The 20,521-nt window shown below is 43.1% G+C and overlaps 2 protein-coding genes across 4 annotated transcripts; both read left to right on the forward strand.

Annotated features, from left to right (window-relative positions):
- Positions 1 to 1,734: 1,734 nt before the first annotated feature.
- LOC129592801 (uncharacterized) lies at positions 1,735 to 8,149 on the forward strand. 3 transcript variants are annotated; one of them, XM_055488921.1, is made up of 5 exons: positions 3,547 to 4,246; positions 4,302 to 4,594; positions 6,422 to 6,541; positions 6,972 to 7,227; positions 7,384 to 8,149. In XM_055488921.1, exons 2-5 carry the CDS (start codon positions 4,518 to 4,520, stop codon positions 7,879 to 7,881), a joined length of 951 nt encoding a protein of 316 aa, XP_055344896.1. In that variant the 5' UTR covers positions 3,547 to 4,246; positions 4,302 to 4,517; the 3' UTR covers positions 7,882 to 8,149. The 3 variants fall into 3 exon arrangements, with proteins under 3 accessions (XP_055344895.1, XP_055344894.1, XP_055344896.1); XM_055488920.1 differs by lacking the exons at positions 3,547 to 4,246; positions 4,302 to 4,594 and adding an exon at positions 1,735 to 2,212; XM_055488919.1 differs by lacking the exons at positions 3,547 to 4,246; positions 4,302 to 4,594 and adding an exon at positions 1,735 to 2,165.
- Positions 8,150 to 16,336: 8,187 nt separating this feature from the next.
- Positions 16,337 to 20,012, forward strand: LOC129592874 (uncharacterized). Its single transcript, XM_055489015.1, has 4 exons — positions 16,337 to 16,439; positions 16,588 to 16,864; positions 19,668 to 19,821; positions 19,913 to 20,012. The coding sequence occupies exons 1-4, from the start codon at positions 16,423 to 16,425 to the stop codon at positions 19,975 to 19,977; spliced, it is 513 nt and encodes a 170-aa protein (XP_055344990.1). The 5' UTR covers positions 16,337 to 16,422; the 3' UTR covers positions 19,978 to 20,012.
- The last annotated feature ends 509 nt before the right edge of the window (positions 20,013 to 20,521 follow it).

Consider the following 20,521-nt stretch of genomic DNA (forward strand, 5'->3'; position numbering starts at 1 on the left):
GTTTACTAGTAATCACTTAGTTAGTAAAAGTAAGTAAGGTTACGATAAAAAAAGTAAAAAGTAAGTAAAAGTAAGGAAGAAAGATTATGAAAAGTAAATAGTAAAGTAAACAGTAAAGTCAATAGCCAGACGAAAAGTAAAAAGTAAGTAAGGTTTTGGGGCAATAGTAAATACAACACTGGGTATCAGATGCAACTTTATGTTTTTTATTTCTCAATATGTACAAGGCGAGCTTCGCTCAACAAATATAATCAAATGAAGAATTTGTCCCAATTAACGTGGGAAGGGACTGTGCACCAGATGCAACTTGTTGGGATACTGTGGCCGTTTCTTCCGTCCACGCTGGCTCGACAAAAGCCGGAAGTGCCGCTCAACTGACTGAAAACAGTAAGCGACGAAAGTACGCTTTCGTCTAGGGTTTGGGATACTTTTTAACCCTCTGGCGGTCGAGACGCTCGGGACTTTTGGAACAGCGATTGCGTAACTAATTCGTTTTGTTGGCCGGAAGATCTGTGATGCTACAGAAGAACCTCGGTCTACGGCCATTTTAAGACAGCGATTAAGTCTGTAGTAAGAAGGAATGCAGAAGCTGTTTGGGTACTTAGAGCGCACGTCATAAGATCTTGAATGACATCAATAATTCAAAATAACACCTTTAATAAGTATCATGTCATAAGTACAAACGTAGTACTGGAAACATTTATAACAGAAACACCTCCTCAATGCTATCTTGATCGGGATCAATAATTGGGGTGTTTTTGGGGTAACTTTTCAACGTTAAAAAGTTTTAATCATTTTAATTACTGTAAATCTGCAAAAGCATACCGATACTACAGATATATGTGCACTGGTTGATGTCGAAAAACAGAGTGCACCATAATACTCTGCCAAAAAAACAATAGTCTTCTTCTTGTTGGCCTCGCTAAGCTGTTCGTCACTGCAGTTCGAACGATTCATGCCACAAACTGTTAAGTGCATTTTATTTCTCGCGATGATTATAGAAACACCTGTGTTCGAAACTAATGTCGCTGATTTCTTTGCAACGCAACCGCCAAAAAGCAGTTCGAGCTTTTTTGAAAATTTCACGCGCGCTGTGAAGGGTACATCTTGCTAAATCGGATGAAGGAAGAATCCGAAAGAAAACCGGTTTGTGGAAGTTTCTGTTTTACAAAGTGGTCCACTTAAACGACCATCGTCCATTCATTTGCCGTAGGCCCGTAGTGATCCACTTAAGCCATAGGAATGGTGTACACGTTGCGCTTTCCGCTGTCGCATCCAGTCTTCTGGTGTGATACGTAAGCGTCAATGAATCGCTTCAGATAGGTATGTAACTCCGTGGTTGTATCTTGTGGTCAATGTTCAACCGCATCTTTGCCAGAATTACGTAACTTTTAGGAATGTTTCAGTCCTAGAATGCCTACCTCGTCGTGTTACTATTATTAAAAATGGTACCGTTGCAGAGAGGCGTAAGTCAGACAGTTCCTGAGGCGAATGTAAGCGCGTGAATGGAATGTCGCGATATTTATCATTCTGTGTGATTTTACTCTTTTTCGGTGATCGACTGAGCGTAGAGGCGGTATAGTAATGTGGTTTTATGGTGTTGTCTGTTACCCGGCCCCTCGAGAAACTAAATGCGGCATTTGCTAAGTTTCTACGGAAAATCGTACATGGTAGCCTAAGGGCAAACGCAGCAATGAAAATAAAGCATCTGTTGGTAAACCGCTACGCTACTTACTCACAATTCTTAGTAGGGGCAAGTTCAGCGCATTGCGGCCCGCATGATATCCGACGAACGGTAATGTTATAAAATTATGTTGTAATATTACGCTGTGATCGATTCTTATGACAGCATATTTCGGTGAAAATCACACAGAACCCCGCTATCTGGTCAGCGACCCCAATGTCAGCAGTTGGCTAACTTACGCTTCAAATATCAAAATTGCGAATTTTCATCAGAACTCCAGTTATTCACACGAGGGAATATACAGTGCCGCCGAAATCGACAATGTCGATTACGTTTTTGCTTGGATGTATGTTTGTCTGCTGGTTCTCTGCACCGTCGGCAACGGGTTGAATTTGACTGTGCTGCTGCGGAGTGTGAAAACATGGAGAATGTCCGCTTGCCATTACATGATCGCTACCGCCGTGGCGGATCTCGGTTCTTTGTACGTACAACATCGTCCAACTTGGACAGTTTTTTAATTATAATAAGGTACAGAGTACTACGAAATATTTTATCCTGTCAGAAGCATAAATCTTAACTTAGAACAACGGTGGGAAACATGAAGGAATGATCGTGCTGCAGCTGCACCACTAGATAAAGTTTCTATCCGCGTGAAAACGCATGATTTTTTTTAGTTTGATATCTAAAGATTTCCATAAATTTCCCGACATTTTAAACAGTTAATAATTTGCAATGCTGGGGCTCGGTATTAAGCGGAATTTCTACTCGTTTGCACCCCTCTTGCTAGAAACAATGCCATGACGGACTCGTGAACAATTCCATAGTGTACGTTACTGCTTTTAATGCTCAAAACATTTAACAAAACCGATTTAAACTCAAAATATGCCCGCAATAACCGGCTCTTGCGAAATCGCTCAAAAAGTTTAAAAATTCATACGCGTCAAATAAATCAGCTATCTACCCAAACTTTATGAATCTTTCAAGTATGCTGAACCTACAAATGACGTACATTCTGAACCAATATGATGATGTAATCTTAAAAAACAAAGATGCAGCGAATTTTAAAATATTTTAAACTCGTATAACTCGGTGAATTTACTTCGGATAACCTTTATTTTGGTTTAGAATGTGTACAGTGATTTACTTCATAAGATGCAGTTGTTAAACGTAAAATCGGAGAAAACGCTGAGTTATTTGATCCGTATTTGTAACTTTGAGAAAATCAACTTTTTGTGTTGGGCCAGATAGGCCGGAGAGCAGAGTTATTCTTGGTGCGACTGCTTCGTATTCTGTTGTGTCATGGCCTCATCAGGTCACATATTGTTCAGCTAAGCAGGAATGGCTGAGCAGGAATCTCTATCGATTCCTGTGTAGTTTAATATGGTCTAATTTGAGTAGAAATTCACCTTAATTCCAACAGGGACGTGCCGGGGATTTTTTTCTCCAAATGCTGTGCTTCTCGTGATAGCCATACTTCTACTGTGAAAGCTTAAGCATTTTGCACTGCATTGTATAGCAACCAGCACGTTCGTACTTCGTATTACATTACGTTGAACAGTTCAACTTGAACACTACATTTACATTTTTTATTGGGTGCGACTATTGTCACCCCCTCACCCCCTTTTGACTATTGTCACCCCCCCTGCATCCCCTTTTGGCTATTGTCACCCCCCTTTTTTAAATAAAATAAACACCCCCTTCGACTATTGTCACCACCTTTCACACCCCTTTTGACTACTGCCACTCCTGGTGCCGTTTTTATAAGAAATTGTTGCTAGGGTGACCTTTCAGCCAGCTTAGTAAAAGTATCTTAGAGTACTTTGGTAGCAGAACTGCATAAATATGCATAAAGTACCCAATGTTGTGGTTTTTGTATGCTGCACTAATTTGTGAATTTTGCCAGTTTATTTCATTTTGTACTAACGGACTAGTCTTGTGAATTTTGAGAAGTTTTTTGTGGTAATTTATATCTGCACTAATCTGTACTAATTAACCTCATGGAACAAGATAAAAGCGATGATGAGCAAGATTTTTCTCCGGACGATGGACCACCGAAGGAAACGTATTCCTCGTGGGCTGAGTTCGAGAAAGTTTTCGGTGATTACCAAAAAACCACCAACCAGACTTTCGTCATTGATCGATCGAAAAAGTTGCCAGAAAATGATCCCCAGCGCAAGACTCTAGTTTACAAATCAGTGAAGTTTGACTGTGTACGCCACAAAGCCCACACGGCAAAAACCACGGGAGAACGACCGTTCCAACACACACGAAGGGCCGAATGCTGTGCCACGCTAACCGAAGCAGCGCGGATAAAGGAAAAACAGCTTGTGATTACGAAGGTAAACCTAAAGCACAATCACCCATTAAGCCTCGAAGGTTGGCAGAATCTTCCCGAGAACAGGAGACTTAACGATGAAGAGACGAATACAGTAAGAGACATGATTCATTCACGTGTACCTGCTGCTGCTATTGCGGATCAGATGCGGAAGCAGACAGGGAAGACAGTCCTAACAAAACAAGTGCATAATATTCGAACAAAGATGGATCAAATATCCCGTGCAGGTAAACGCGCGAAAAATTAATGCCAAACAGTGTGACATTGAAAGGACGTTTTTAGGAAAAACCGAGGAACAGATGCTGGACAATGTACTGCAGAAATTACGTGAGAAAGATCCCGATGCTTCAGTACACGTTGAACTGAGCAGTGATGAGGCCCCTAAGATTTTGGCTGTTGTTATCGTGACCGGCCCCATGAAAGCCAGCTTCGAGGCCAATCCTTCCGTTATATTCTTGGACGCGACGTACAAACTTAACCGAGAAAACTATCTTATGTATGCTGCCGTGGTGGAGGATCGGAATGGGCGTGGGCAGCCTATTGCATTCGGCTTCCTGGCATCCGAAAAAGCGGAAGTATTACGAAGTTTTTCCATGCATTCCAGCGGTTTCATACACGGTGGGAAATGAACGAGGTCATTTTCGTTGATAAGGATTACGGCGAGATTGCGGTGCTCGGAGAGATGTTTCCGGAATCGCGTGTTTAATTTATTTAAAAAAAGGGGGTGACAATAGTCGAAAGGGGGTGCAAGGGGGTGACAATAGTCAAAAGGGGGTGCAAGGGGGTGACAATAGCCATTTCCTTTTTTATTTTTATTTCATTGAAACGCGGTAACATCACAGTTATAAACAGTTAATCATAAAAACAAAATTTCGTTTAATGACGCCGCTCCTTCCATTGTTCCGAGCACGGAAGCGGCGTTTCCTCGCTGAATTTCCAGTGACATTCGCTGGCGGAGAAATTCGTGCGAGCGTGGCTCTCCCGTGTGCTGCTGAAGCCGCTTGGCGATTTCTTTCACTTACGGGTAGCTGACTTTCCCCATGGACCAAGTGTTTCGAAAGCCAGCGGTGCGAAGATATATCTACCCTCCAGATACAAATAAAATCGCACTTTCTTCTCTTCCGCTTGTGCGGCAGCGGATCCTGCTGTCGTTGAAGTTGTTCGCAGATGTGACATAGCGACAGTGTCCACACATGTCACGTCCCATGCCAAGCACATACCGCGTTTCCAAGCGAAGGTGGTGCACTTACATTGTACGACGAAGCGACATTTACATTGTACGACTAGTACTCGTATACGTGATACACTGATACGTGATTCGTGTCCTTACAAGCATCCGGGTGGATGCAAAAATAGCGCAGAGTATAAGGCCACAATGCGGTCAGTACTGATACATATACTTCGCTTTGTTTCTCATTTCGACCGTTGTCAGAATACAGTTTCACTTTCCGATCACCCTCCATTTAAAGGGTACATACATGGTATCAGATTCGTGTACCACTGTACATGCACGAAAATTTTCTTTTTCGGGCACTCCCAATCACATATTTTTTGCTTTGTTTTATGACATTCTGTAGCCAGATGATTTGTATAAACTTGCGTGAAAAGCGTTTGTGAGCGCAACATCGGGTTCGCGAGTCATGGCTGTTAAAAAATTCAGAAAAAGTTTAAATGCATTCAGGTGTCCCACAAACTCATTATGGACAGATCCCCTTTAAATTTTGCACAAAAGTGAAGGTTTTCCTGCGTGTAGACGAATTTGGTACCATGTACCGAGTCACTTCCTTCAAGTTTGCCTGCACTGGCCTACACAAAAAAAATAACTGGTTTTAATTTAATTGAATAATTACCGTAAAAATAAAAATTTATTCCGGCTTTGTGAAAGACACTGGTCACTTAAGTTTTGAAATCTTCGATTCTTCGAATTTGATTAATATATAATAACATTATTTGCTTTGATTTCTTTGATGGGCAGCGTTTTTTTAGCTGATTTCTCTTTCAGTACTGGCTGAAAGCTGGCGCTGTCTTGGGCTGGCTGAAATAGCTGGCGCTTTCAAATAACAGATTAAGCACAGGATAACAAATTAAAAAAATAATCATATAACTGTGAAGTGATAAGCAGTCCACGAAACGAACAATACTAGAAGTATACTTCTCAATACAGTATTAAAATAATTTTACGTGATGGGGAAAAAGAATCTGAAACTGCAGTCAGCTGTCACTAACCACGTAGGCGCGCACTGCAAGCGGGTGAACAGAACGTGACAACGGAAGGAATGCAAAACAAAGCGAAGTAAGCATGTACCTAAGACTGATGATCAGCGACACCGCAGTGTCAATGACTCAATACACTATAAGTCCCAACTGTCACTGTATTCCTCATAATGCATTTTACGTTTCAGGTGGTTCCCGCTTCCGTTTTTTTTACACGTACTAAGCCGGGGCCAGACTGAATACACGCCGTCGGTTGCCTTCGGCATCGTTCCATGGCTGGATGACGCTAGCATGTGGCTATCCGATTGGTTGGTGAATGTCTTATCATAATACAGTATGTAAATCTGGTTGGTTTCGTGCTTTGTAATCTTACGCCGGTGTCGACAAGGTTTGTCACGACAAAAGTTGCTTCGACACGGCGTTCAATGACAAAACAAGGTTTTACTGGGGTGGTGCACCGCTTTATGCTAGCAGTAATATAAGACCGAAGAGAAACAGCTGTACCGCTTGTGCAAATATAAATTATTATAAATAATATAAATTATTGCTCACAGAGAATCTCTTTCTAATATATTTCTAAAAATTCTCAGTGCGTGACCGACGGGACAAAAGGTCCTTTTGTTTGAACATGGAGGACCTTCGTCCACTTCGGTCGATAATACTAGAGATACGACTAATTGTTGTGCAAGCAGTGCAAGCATTTTTGTAGCTTATTTAACACCCGATTGCCTGTTTCAGGGTACTTGTAATGTTTTCATGGGAGCGTTTACTTGTTATCCTCTGTCCGTTTCACTTCCGCAGCCTGCAGCGAGTAACCGTGGCGCGTATTGTCATTCTAATCCTGCTGGTGCTGTCGCTGTTATTCAACATGATCAATTTTGCGGTTAACTACGAAGAACCCCACAAACACATGATCGGTGCACGGTACGGCTTCGATTCCGATGGATCTTCGTCCTGGGTCCGACAGTGGCTTTCGTTCCACGCAAAAGCCAAGGTACGCATCCACCTTCTCGCCATACGAGAAAATATCGGCAGAAATTTGACAAATTCTCTCAAAAGCGCAATGTTACTTCAGCAACTTGCCCTGCACTTTTTTCGAACATCGCAGAAGCAATAAATCGGTGTTTTAATCAATATTTCTCGTCCTTAGATTAGTGTGCGCCTTCTGACATTTTTATTAATCCTTCTTCCCAACTGCGTTCTCATCGGCTTCTTGGCATATTCTCGCCAATCCGAAATCAGCAGGATGCGGGCCACTCCCAACGTCCGTGAAGTCGCATCGTCGACGAGAAGGGACCAGAACAGCATTAACGTCATATTGCTCAGTAGCGCCGCACTGTTCCTGATAACGCGCGCGCCACAAACCTTTCAGATGTGCGCTGTGGCAGCCAACAGCAAAATCGGGCTGTATAATGCCGATGATTCCGTTACGCATATCACGGATGATTTTATCAATCTCGCCGTGCTGGTCGGTTACAGCTTGAATTTCTACGTGTACCTACTCACCGAGCGACAATATCGAGAGGGTTTCATGGCGGTCGTTGTCCGTCCACTAATTTCCTGTTGTATAACAACACTGCCATGGAAAGACGAAGAAAGCTATGGAGGGGACGAGGGCAGTCCTACCGTCTCGACAACGGTAGTCTAATGAGAAAACGTTTAACGGTACACGGCAGTGGTACCAGAGTAGACCTTTGATTTTTCCATTAGCTGCTTCGACTATGATGCCTCACTGTTTCCAAATTCGCTTGTATGTCAACCAGCTGCATTATTATGTTTACGTTAACGTTATTTCGATTTCGCGAAGCCATAAGAAACATTTGGGCACTTGTTCAGTAGTGCAGTCTTGTGTGTTTCGTTTCCGTTACCGAGCGGAATCTTTGGAAAATTAACTTTATCATGTAATAAGCAGACGTGAAATAATGCTGGAAAAAATGAATCAAATAATCATGAACTCCATGGAAAAACAATTACAGTGAGCACTGCTCCGTCTTTGTTGCTTAACAACGATAGCAAACAAACCGGTTGCAACACCAGTTCGTCGGGAAAGAAACTTCTTACTACAAAGATCAAAATAATTCAATGTGGTGAATCAGACTGCCGACAATATTTGCTTTATCCGGCGTGCAGCTCCAACGACGTGATTTTCAATGGAATTCCATAAAGTCCGCAAGCTGTTCCGATAATCGTTTCCGACCATGAAGAAGATTACCTAGCAAAGGGGCCAGGAACGTCAGTCAGTCATCCTTAATAACTGCGGAGCAAAGCGCAGATAGGCTTATGAAAGTAACGTGGTTTAGAATCCCAAAATTTGGGTGCGCACACTTAAAAGTCAACCTTTCGTTTTCGTGCCCTCGCAATGAGTTTCCGTATTGTTTTCTGACATTCTCTAGCGAAACATTTATTTGTATTGGCCTAAAAACCGATTGTGCGCACAATATCCAAATAGGAGCGAAAGTTTCGAAATTAATGTTACAATTTCAGAAAAAGGGAGGAATTCTGGTTCGGTACTTAGGCGGTCTTATAATAATTCCCGTTTTTCAGCAAAACTTTGAAGAAGACAGGTTTATTGTCAGGGAATTCTTACCGGTGTTCCGGCGTAACCTAAGAAGTAAACAGACCGTATCCATTGAAATGAACGCAGATGCGCCGCATAAAATACTGGAATAACCGCCGAGAAGGTGGAGTACGGTAGAAAGCACAGCAGATACCATACCGAAGCAAATAACAGAGTGTACGAAACCTGCAGTCGACGGCGGTAACGCGTGGCTTCCCTTGGCAGCGTTACCCTCGTACTGGTCTGTCGTATCCGGCGAAAATGTCGTATTAGCATAACAGTGTACAGCAGCAGAGTACCGGCTAACGGATTGACACCACAGCGCGGAGCGTGGGGAGGACGGACCGCGTCTCGGGATGAACCATGCAGATCTGCCATGACATTATTAAGCCCGTGGAAGGAAGAAATTGCAACTGCAGAATGGAATGAGCCAGGATAATGCTTCAATAATTATCATAACTGCATACGATTCAAATGCAGTGCATATAAATGTGGGAGGGACAATGCAATGAGACGATTGATAGCCAAAAGCAACGATGTCCACTGACTCACAGCGGAAAATATTAAAGCTGCTTGCTCAACGATACCACATTCATTCAACGATAGGTGAAATAGTCCGAACTCGGGTAGGATAAACAGCGGATGAATGACGGATGTCATTACGAGCTCCGTACACAGGAGTTGCAGAATCAATACTTGACAGCCATTTCGATAACGACCTTTTTTGATAATACTAATAATGAGGCCGATTGTCAATATTGTGCCGATAATGAAGACGATAACTGTTACTGCAAACCAGGGAATCAACCAGCGCATTTTGCATTGTAATCAATGGCGTAAGTCCAGGTTTTGGTGGCATTTTTATGCCCTTTAAAGAGATTGTCATTTGTTATGTTCACACAGTACGCGTTCATTTTCGATAACTAGGAAATTCTGTTGCAAAATGGTGCTGATACAATGCGAGTCGGCGTGACATGTTCCTGAATTCTCCACAAAGCGTTTCTTTCCTAAACAACTCTTTCAGTATTTACCATTAATTTGGCAGAGTACCGTTATTTATGGATGAACGGATGCCACCAGCTTCTTCCACTTGATCACGCATTCCAAGGGCAATGAGCGAACTCACGCATTCCAAGGGCAATGAGCGAACTACCCTTTAGAGATCTACATCGCAGTACTGATATACTATGTTTGTCAGATCCGTGTATTGTGTCGTGTGTCTGCAAGTTTCTTTGAAATGTAGGAATCGACTGGGTGCAGTCAAACTAATTATTCTCTGAGCAATCAGTATTGCATAACGGCGCTTGTGTTCCATATAGAACAATGAAAATTGCCCCGACATTGCAGCTTTCTGCAGCAAGCGCAACAAATACAGTCATACAGAGCATCACACCAAACCGGCCAGCAGGTGCGGCTCACTTCACTTCTGCCACTCCCTATCGTGTTTGCAGTATTACACTTTTATTTCTGCTATCACTCGAAGACGACAACAACTCAACTGATGACAAATAACATTGCTATGTCAATAAGAGAAACACTATTGCTGCTAAGCGGACATTGCACAGAAAACCTTCAACATAATTATAATCGCGCGACATAAAACTTGTATCAACTCGTCATACAACATGTACTGTTGTACGTTCGTAACACTCCCAAACCATACTCTAGTCTTTTACGGGGCATTCGAATCAGAAAAAATTTCTGTTATTTTGGAACCCTCGCGGCTCTGATCATACGGGGAAACACATGCAAAGCAAATTTTCTAATGTAGCGTTGTAATATAGAAATTCAACGTGGAAATGCCGCCAGTATTCTTGACATGGTTGAATGTGGTGGTACTTCCAATGAGCTGTTCTTGATTTTTAAGAAATGTTACCCCTTCACAATATTTAACGGAACCACTTCAAATTTACCCTGTAACAATTCCTGCAGAACAAGCCCAGTAATATAAGGGTGGGTCTTCAATTCGAAGCAAACCTAAATTTTGAAAATCGTATTTAGCTCCTTTCACGCTGCTCGACGCCTATAACTCAAGGGAAACCAGTGAACAAATACTCCTCATAAGACGATTGCAGTCTACCGAAGAAGTACTGTATGTGTACACATTAATGTTTTAAAACGTCAGGAATCACACACAAGGCGTAATTACGGTAGTTCTGGCTGCCGACACTTCGTCCGATTCGCAAGAGCACTGAAGTGGTTTGCGACACAATTCCTTAATTCCCGTAAGCTGTCACGATAATCGTTTCCCACCATAAAGAAGATCACCTACAGCAGATTCAAGTGGGTTAGCCAGATTAACAAGTTTTGCGAACACGGACATCACCGTTGCATAAAGAATTTTACAAGTGTTACCCTTTGTGAGTTCTATATTCGAAAGCCAACACATATTATTAAGGCGCCGGCATATGCTGTGAAATATATTTTTTCGAACTTACCGGAGTGCCCGAATAACCCAGGAAATAAAAGGTTCGCATCCAATAAAATAACCGATGAGTGGATGCATAAAATGTGGGAATAACCGCGGAAAAGCTCCAGTGCGGCAAAAAGCACAGCAGATACCACACTGAGGCTGCTAAAAGGGTATACGAAATCTGCAGACGACGGCGGTACCGCGCGGAACCCATGAACACCGTTGCATTTGTGCCGACACATCGCGTTCGACGAAAATGTCGTTCGAACAAAACAATATACACCAGCAGACTGCCGCCTAAGGGAATGTAGAGCGAGATCGTCACAACTGCTCGGAGTGTATTGAGAGCGGAATGAGTGACTGGATGAATCATACAGGTCTGCCATGAATCCATGTTGCTAGCGGAAGGAAGAAGCTGAGGAACGCAACTGGCGATGGGAATTATCCAGGACAATCCGAAAACCATAATTACAACCGGCGTACGGTTAAAGTTCACTGCATAGTATCGCGGAAAGGATAACGCGATGAGTCGATTAACAGCCAGAAAGAAGGAGGTCCATTGGCCCACAGCGGCAAATATTAAGCCGATTTGATCAACAACAGCGCATCCGTTGTACCATAAAATACGCAGGAGATAAAAGTCATTTACGGCAACCAGCGGATTAATCACAGAGGTCATCAGGAGCTCGGTACCCAGGAGCTGCAGAATCAGTATCTGACAGCCAGTTCGGTAGTGACCTTTTCGGAGAATAGTGGTGATCAGTCCGATTGTCAACACTGTGCCAAAAACGAAGATGCCCATTGCTACTGCAAACCAGGAAAGTAGCCAGCTCATATAAGCATCAAAGTCAACAGTGTAAGTCCATGGTTTGCTAAAATTTCGATGACCTTTGAAAACGGTAATGTTTGATAGCTTCATGTAAGATGCAATCATTTTGCAATATTCAAATCAGTTACGCAAATATTACAATCGCAGTACCATTCAGTCTGACCGAATCCGAAAGATTTTCAGACCTTCGCTGTAGTGTTTCGTTTCTGGATTTCTCCTGGAATAGCTTAATTACTTTCACTGAGTGAGCCTAACATTACGGGAAGAGAACGGACAGCGCAAGCGTCTTTCATTTATTAAAGATTGCAGGGCAATGAGCGAACGATATTTGAGATCTTTGCTTCGCACCAGTAGCTTACAATGCCTGATCGGTGTTGTGGCTCATCGGCCTACACGCTTCTTTATATTTAGAAATTTACTGGAAGCAATCTGCTTTAAGGAATCGCTTGGCAATGGAGCCCTATCCGTTAACTGTAAAGATTTGATTGGTGCGGTTCGCCGGATACATATGATTGTGTACAAGAACGACGACATAGTTTTTGCTGTGAATTGAGTAAGCCTTTTTGAATGGCTGATCATTCGGCACTGACAAAGCAAACGCGGCATTGTAGTGAGGCGTGCGGTGTTGTGCGTGGATCGGCAAGTTTTTGGGCCAGATACTATACCCCTACGGTAGTACTCGGTGGCTGGGCCACATGGCGGTCTGGTTACTACACTGCGCCGAGTCCCTTACACTTGTTATCATTATGCTACTTTCAATCAAAGCAACATAAAACTTATGTTAAACCACTAGTACTGTAAACAAAAGTTTGCCTTTTTTATGAAAACATTTTTCTAAACAAATGCTTGTTAACATCGGTGAGCCGCGAGTTATCGCGCTAAACCAGTCCGCTGAAAAATGTCTTAATTCGCATTTAAAATTGCGCCCTTAGTGAGGGTAAGGATGTTGACCGCTAAAAAAATATTCCTGAGCTACGCAACCGTTGTCGCTTTTACCATGATACAATTAATACAGGTTAGCAGGAAAAGGCTGTTGCATAACAATGAGAAAAAGTTCGGTGGACAGTACATAACAGTTTAGTGCTGATTCAAGACAGTAACTGAGATTCGCGGATGGCATGGGAAAATCAGGCTGCCGACCACTGCTTCCTCCTGATAACTGGAGCAAAGATACCGCTTGCACATAGACTTCACAATTCGCACGCTATTTCGATAGTCTTTTCCGACCATGAAGAAAATAATCTGAAACAGTCTGCAATCGTCAATTGCATAATAAGATTCAGTAGGCGAGGTTTGTTATGTAACAAAGCCCGTGCCCAGTTGTCAACTAGATCGCCCATATTATTCAATCAGTACGCAGTTCGCAGGATGTGCGCTGAAAGTACGCATTGCCGTTGTCCGGAATGGAGTCCTTACCGGTGTCCCCGTGTAACCCAAGAAGTAGACGGTGTGACAGCATATGTTTTTGTTACTATAATGGAAAATTTGCCGACAGTATATCGTGCGGCAGAAAGCACAACAGATACCACACCGAACTCACCAGAAGGGCATAAGCAGTCTGCAGGCGACTGTGGTATGCATGGATGCACTGGGTAGCATTGTCCTTATTCGATTATTTCGCATGCAACGAAAATGCCTGATGAGAAAAATGGTATACTATAGCAAGGTGGCGGTTAAAGGAAAGTACCAACAGATCGCCATAACCGCTGTGAGTGTTGCCGACGTCATCTGATACTGGATTAAGCGTACATATCTGCCACAAAGCTATTCCTTCGTTGAGGGAAGGAAGAAGAATAGGAATACAACTGGCGACGCCGCGACGGGAATCAGCCAAGACAAGCGCCAACGATAACTACAACCGGTGTGCAGTTTTAATTTACGGAATTGTAGCGTGGAAGGGATAGCGCGATGAGACGGTTAATGGCCAATAAAAAAAGGATGTCCATTGACTGAATGCGGTTAATATCAATCCAGTTTGTGCAATAACGACGCTGCATTCGTAGTATGATAGACGAATCAGCAGAAAATCGTTGACAGTCAGCGGATCGACAGCGGATGTCATCAGTAAATCAGTGCAAAGCAACTGAAGGATCAGTACTTGGGAGCCATTGCGGTAATGGTTTTAACAATGATTATAATCAGGCCGATTGTCAACACTGCCAACACGGACGGCGATACTTGTTACTGCAAACTAGTATTCTGTATATGCGCTACCATAATCATATTTTAGCACGAAGGAAATATGTTTGAAGGCATTTGTATTCCTTCTAACGACGGTGGTGTTCGTGACGCTCATATGGGAATAATTCATGTGTTTTTAGAAATATGCTATCCGTATTGCTGCTGAACAGAACAGCAATCAGATCAAATCGCAATGCAGCCATTCATTAGCCTACCTATTTATTAATATCGGAACTAAAATAGGAACCTTTAATACTCAGCAACTAACATCAACGAATTCTTTCGCTTGATTACGAATTCCGAGAACAATGAGCTAGCAAAACCTGTCATCAATGCGTCGCACCAGTGATTATGAGAACTCCGTGTGCCGGTGTCGGTGGGTAAACCATTGATTATTTTGTTATCTAGAGAATTCCTCATAACCGCTGCATTGGCGCAATAGCTTTGGTCATGGACTCATGGGTAAGCAGGGATAATTGGCCGGTACCCTTACCAGATGGGATCAGGCCTTCCTACTGTAGTTTTGCCAACCCATCTTTCAACAGCGACATCACTTTTGACGGTACCTTTTGCACCCAAGTTTACAACGATACTTGTCGTTAAGCACTTATTAAGCCAAAGTACGCACCTGTCTATGTTTGAATTATTGATAGCTACCGGGAAACGTTATCCTACAAGTGCGAAGTTGAGAACTTTAGATCCGCATGCGCGCTGCTAACCTGCAATAGCAAATTTGTGATGCCGAAATGCGACGGAGTTATTATTTATGACGCAGCTGCGTTTTCGCTCGTGCTAAGCACGCATCCCATTGTCAAAAGAAACGACCAGTCTGGGAGAAATTACAGTTAATTAAATCCTGCACGACGTCGCAGTATTGCAAACCGGTAACCATACCACAGTGGTCTCAGCGGCTGGCACCAACGTGCGGATATCTTCATAACTTGGCGGGGGTTTCAGGTCAGCGCACATTATTGATTATTTGTTTTCAGTCTATCAGATCCATTCGCCGTCCCGTAACAACTATTAACTCCATGGTTGCCTCAAGTGTTTTCATCCGCATCTTTGCCGGCCATGTTACACCAGTCCTTACTGATGACAGACGCCTTGCGGTCGCTGCACTAATAAAACTGTCGCACTTACTTGTTAGGCGCCACATGTAAATTATGTGCCAGCTGCAACGTTTACATGATGAAAAACGATGGCTGTATTTCAATATAACCGCTTCCACGGAATACTGTGAAATTATTCATCCCGCGACATCCGGCATCTGTTCTTGTAGAGCCCGTTAAAGCGCCCCATGTTATACTTAGTACCTAGATGAAATCATCAGGAGCAACGGCTGAAACGTAAGCAGACTGCCATGTACCTCCGCACAATAGTATGTCATTAAAGTATGCTGCAAAATACACTGCTGCACAGTATGCTCAACATTATAACATAATCGTCTCTTATGAGCGATTATCGCGATGAGAACCGAGCTGAGCCATACCATGCGACCTACGACGCCCACAGAAAGCAGTTGGAAAGCCCCCGCTTCCGAAATCAGTCGCACAACCGTTGTGGGCTTTCGTCAGAACTCCAGTTATTTACATGATGGTCTGTACAGTCTGGCCGAAATTGACGATGTCCATTACATCGTTGCTTGGATGTATGTTGGTCTGTTGGTTCTGTGCACTGTTGGCAATGGGCTGAATTTGACTGTGCTACTACGGAGTATGAAAACATGGAGAATGTCCGCTTGCCATTACATGATCGCCACCGCCGTGGCTGATCTGGGTTCTTTGTACGTACATCATCATTCAAGTTAAAAATTTCAAAGAGCTAGTTTCTATGAAGGCAGTTAATATCCAGCCCAGTCTAGACATGCGCCTGCAGTTGTGCCGTATGCACTGTATTACTGAGGTCTCTACATATAATTATATGTTCTGTATAAGTACGTATTGGAATATTCAGATTATTCGGTAATCCTTTTCCACGTTTTAGAGTTCATTCAGCTTGGTTTTACGCCGTGTTTGCTCACGGCCGTACTTAACAGTAAAATTATTGATATTGATTATGTATGTCACAGTTTGTACTCTGTATTTCTGAATTGGTTTTGCACAGCAGATGGTTCGCGCTCCCGTTTTTCTTACACCTGCTAAGCCGGGGACAGACGGAGTACACACCGTCGGTTGCTTTCGGTATTGTTCCATGGCTGGATGACGCAAGCATGTGGCTATCCGATTGGTTGGTATCTGACAATCCAATTTTGCTCCTGTAATTTGCAGTTCAGCGTCGAATGTAACTTGTTGACTCTTGCCTACTGAGTATTTAGCATAGTCGCTAGTAATAACATCTGTAATAATCCAAATATTTCCCACTCTGCGGCTTGCAGGGTACTTGTAATGTTCTCGTGGGAGCGTTTGCTGGTTATTCTCTGTCCATTGCGCCTGCGCTGTCTGCAGCGTGTAACAGTGGCCCGCATCGCCATTCTCATCCTGCTGATGCTGTCGCTATCTTTCAATATGGTCGATTTTGTGGTGAACTACGAAGATCCGCATAATCACATGATCGGCGCACGTTATGGCTTCGATTCTTTGTTCGGGATCCAACGGTCCGGCGGTTTTTTGTTCTGGGTCCGGCAGTGGCTTTTAGTCCACGCAAAAGCCAAGGTACGCAGTTGTCTGTATTATCGCACTTGAAAAATTAATAACTATACGAGTATTGGCGGAAGGGTCGAAATGCTATTATGCTAGATTGTTAGAGTTTATTAAATTTAAGTTATTTACTGACTTAACACAATGTTAAGTTATGTGTAACAAACCAGCTGCAACTGGTTGGCTATATTTTAGGCTTTATTCTGCTTATCTGTTTATCTTTGTTGCTGTTACGTGTTGTGGTTTTTGTCAAAGTCAACAGTGTAAGTCCATGGTTTGCTAAAATTTCGATGACCTTTGAAAACGGTAATGTTTGATAGCTTCATGTAAGATGCAATCATTTTGCAATATTCAAATCAGTTACGCAAATATTACAATCGCAGTACCATTCAGTCTGACCGAATCCGAAAGATTTTCAGACCTTCGCTGTAGTGTTTCGTTTCTGGATTTCTCCTGGAATAGCTTAATTACTTTCACTGAGTGAGCCTAACATTACGGGAAGAGAACGGACAGCGCAAGCGTCTTTCATTTTATTAAAGATTGCAGGGGCAATGAGCGAACGATATTTGAGATCTTTGCTTCGCACCAGTAGCTTACAATGCCTGATCGGTGTTGTGGCTCATCGGCCTACACGCTTCTTTATATTTAGAAATTTACTGGAAGCAATCTGCTTTAAGGAATCGCTTGGCAATGGAGCCCTATCCGTTAACTGTAAAGATTTGATTGGTGCGGTTCGCCGGATACATATGATTGTGTACAAGAACGACGACATAGTTTTTGCTGTGAATTGAGTAAGCCTTTTTGAATGGCTGATCATTCGGCACTGACAAAGCAAACGCGGCATTGTAGTGAGGCGTGCGGTGTTGTGCGTGGATCGGCAAGTTTTTGGGCCAGATACTATACCCCTACGGTAGTACTCGGTGGCTGGGCCACATGGCGGTCTGGTTACTACACTGCGCCGAGTCCCTTACACTTGTTATCATTATGCTACTTTCAATCAAAGCAACATAAAACTTATGTTAAACCACTAGTACTGTAAACAAAAGTTTGCCTTTTTATGAAAACATTTTTCTAAACAAATGCTTGTTAACATCGGTGAGCCGCGAGTTATCGCGCTAAACCAGTCCGCTGAAAAATGTCTTAATTCGCATTTAAAATTGCGCCCTTAGTGAGGGTAAGGATGTTGACCGCTAAAAAATATTCCTGAGCTACGCAACCGTTGTCGCTTTTACCATGATACAATTAATACAGGTTAGCAGGAAAAGGCTGTTGCATAACAATGAGAAAAAGTTCGGTGGACAGTACATAACAGTTTAGTGCTGATTCAAGACAGTAACTGAGATTCGCGGATGGCATGGGAAAATCAGGCTGCCGACCACTGCTTCCTCCTGATAACTGGAGCAAAGATACCGCTTGCACATAGACTTCACAATTCGCACGCTATTTCGATAGTCTTTTCCGACCATGAAGAAAATAATCTGAAACAGTCTGCAATCGTCAATTGCATAATAAGATTCAGTAGGCGAGGTTTGTTATGTAACAAAGCCCGTGCCCAGTTGTCAACTAGATCGCCCATATTATTCAATCAGTACGCAGTTCGCAGGATGTGCGCTGAAAGTACGCATTGCCGTTGTCCGGAATGGAGTCCTTACCGGTGTCCCTGTAACCCAAGAAGTAGACGGTGTGACAGCATATGTTTTGTTACTATAATGGAAAATTTGCCGACAGTATATCGTGCGGCAGAAAGCACAACAGATACCACACCGAACTCACCAGAAGGGCATAAGCAGTCTGCAGGCGACTGTGGTATGCATGGATGCACTGGGTAGCATTGTCCTTATTCGATTATTTCGCATGCAACGAAAATGCCTGATGAGAAAAATGGTATACTATAGCAAGGTGGCGGTTAAAGGAAAGTACCAACAGATCGCCATAACCGCTGTGAGTGTTGCCGACGTCATCTGATACTGGATTAAGCGTACATATCTGCCACAAAGCTATTCCTTCGTTGAGGAAGGAAGAAGAATAGGAATACAACTGGCGACGCCGCGACGGGAATCAGCCAAGACAAGCGCCAACGATAACTACAACCGGTGTGCAGTTTTAATTTACGGAATTGTAGCGTGGAAGGATAGCGCGATGAGACGGTTAATGGCCAATAAAAAAGGATGTCCATTGACTGAATGCGGTTAATATCAATCCAGTTTGTGCAATAACGACGCTGCATTCGTAGTATGATAGACGAATCAGCAGAAAATCGTTGACAGTCAGCGGATCGACAGCGGATGTCATCAGTAAATCAGTGCAAAGCAACTGAAGGATCAGTACTTGGGAGCCATTGCGGTAATGGTTTTAACAATGATTATAATCAGGCCGATTGTCAACACTGCCAACACGGACGGCGATACTTGTTACTGCAAACTAGTATTCTGTATATGCGCTACCATAATCATATTTTAGCACGAAGGAAATATGTTTGAAGGCATTTGTATTCCTTCTAACGACGGTGGTGTTCGTGACGCTCATATGGGAATAATTCATGTGTTTTTAGAAATATGCTATCCGTATTGCTGCTGAACAGAACAGCAATCAGATCAAATCGCAATGCAGCCATTCATTAGCCTACCTATTTATTAATATCGGAACTAAAATAGAACCTTTAATACTCAGCAACTAACATCAACGAATTCTTTCGCTTGATTACGAATTCCGAGAACAATGAGCTAGCAAAACCTGTCATCAATGCGTCGCACCAGTGATTATGAGAACTCCGTGTGCCGGTGTCGGTGGGTAAACCATTGATTATTTTGTTATCTAGAGAATTCCTCATAACCGCTGCATTGGCGCAATAGCTTTGGTCATGGACTCATGGGTAAGCAGGGATAATTGGCCGGTACCCTTACCAGATGGGATCAGGCCTTCCTACTGTAGTTTTGCCAACCCATCTTTCAACAGCGACATCACTTTTGACGGTACCTTTTGCACCCAAGTTTACAACGATACTTGTCGTTAAGCACTTATTAAGCCAAAGTACGCACCTGTCTATGTTTGAATTATTGATAGCTACCGGGAAACGTTATCCTACAAGTGCGAAGTTGAGAACTTTAGATCCGCATGCGCGCTGCTAACCTGCAATAGCAAATTTGTGATGCCGAAATGCGACGGAGTTATTATTTATGACGCAGCTGCGTTTTCGCTCGTGCTAAGCACGCATCCCATTGTCAAAGAAACGACCAGTCTGGGAGAAATTACAGTTAATTAAATCCTGCACGACGGCGCAGTATGGCAAACTGGTAACGATACCACAGTGGTCTCAGCGGCTGGCACCAACGTGCGGATATCTTCATAACTTGGCGGGGTTTCAGGTCAGCGCACATTATTGATTATTTGTTTTCAGTCTATCAGATCCATTCGCCCGTCCCGTAACAACTATTAACTCCATGGTTGCCTCAAGTGTTTTCATCCGCATCTTTGCCGGCCATGTTACACCAGTCCTTACTGATGACAGACGCCTTGCGGTCGCTGCACTAATAAAACTGTCGCACTTACTTGTTAGGCGCCACATGTAAATTATGTGCCAGCTGCAACGTTTACATGATGAAAAACGATGGCTGTATTTCAATATAACCGCTTCCACGGAATACTGTGAAATTATTCATCCCGCGACATCCG

Source organism: Paramacrobiotus metropolitanus, unplaced genomic scaffold, assembly GCF_019649055.1.
Source record: "Paramacrobiotus metropolitanus isolate TYO unplaced genomic scaffold, Prichtersi_v1.0 Parri_scaffold0000056, whole genome shotgun sequence".
NCBI classification, from domain to species: Eukaryota; Metazoa; Tardigrada; class Eutardigrada; order Parachela; family Macrobiotidae; genus Paramacrobiotus; species Paramacrobiotus metropolitanus.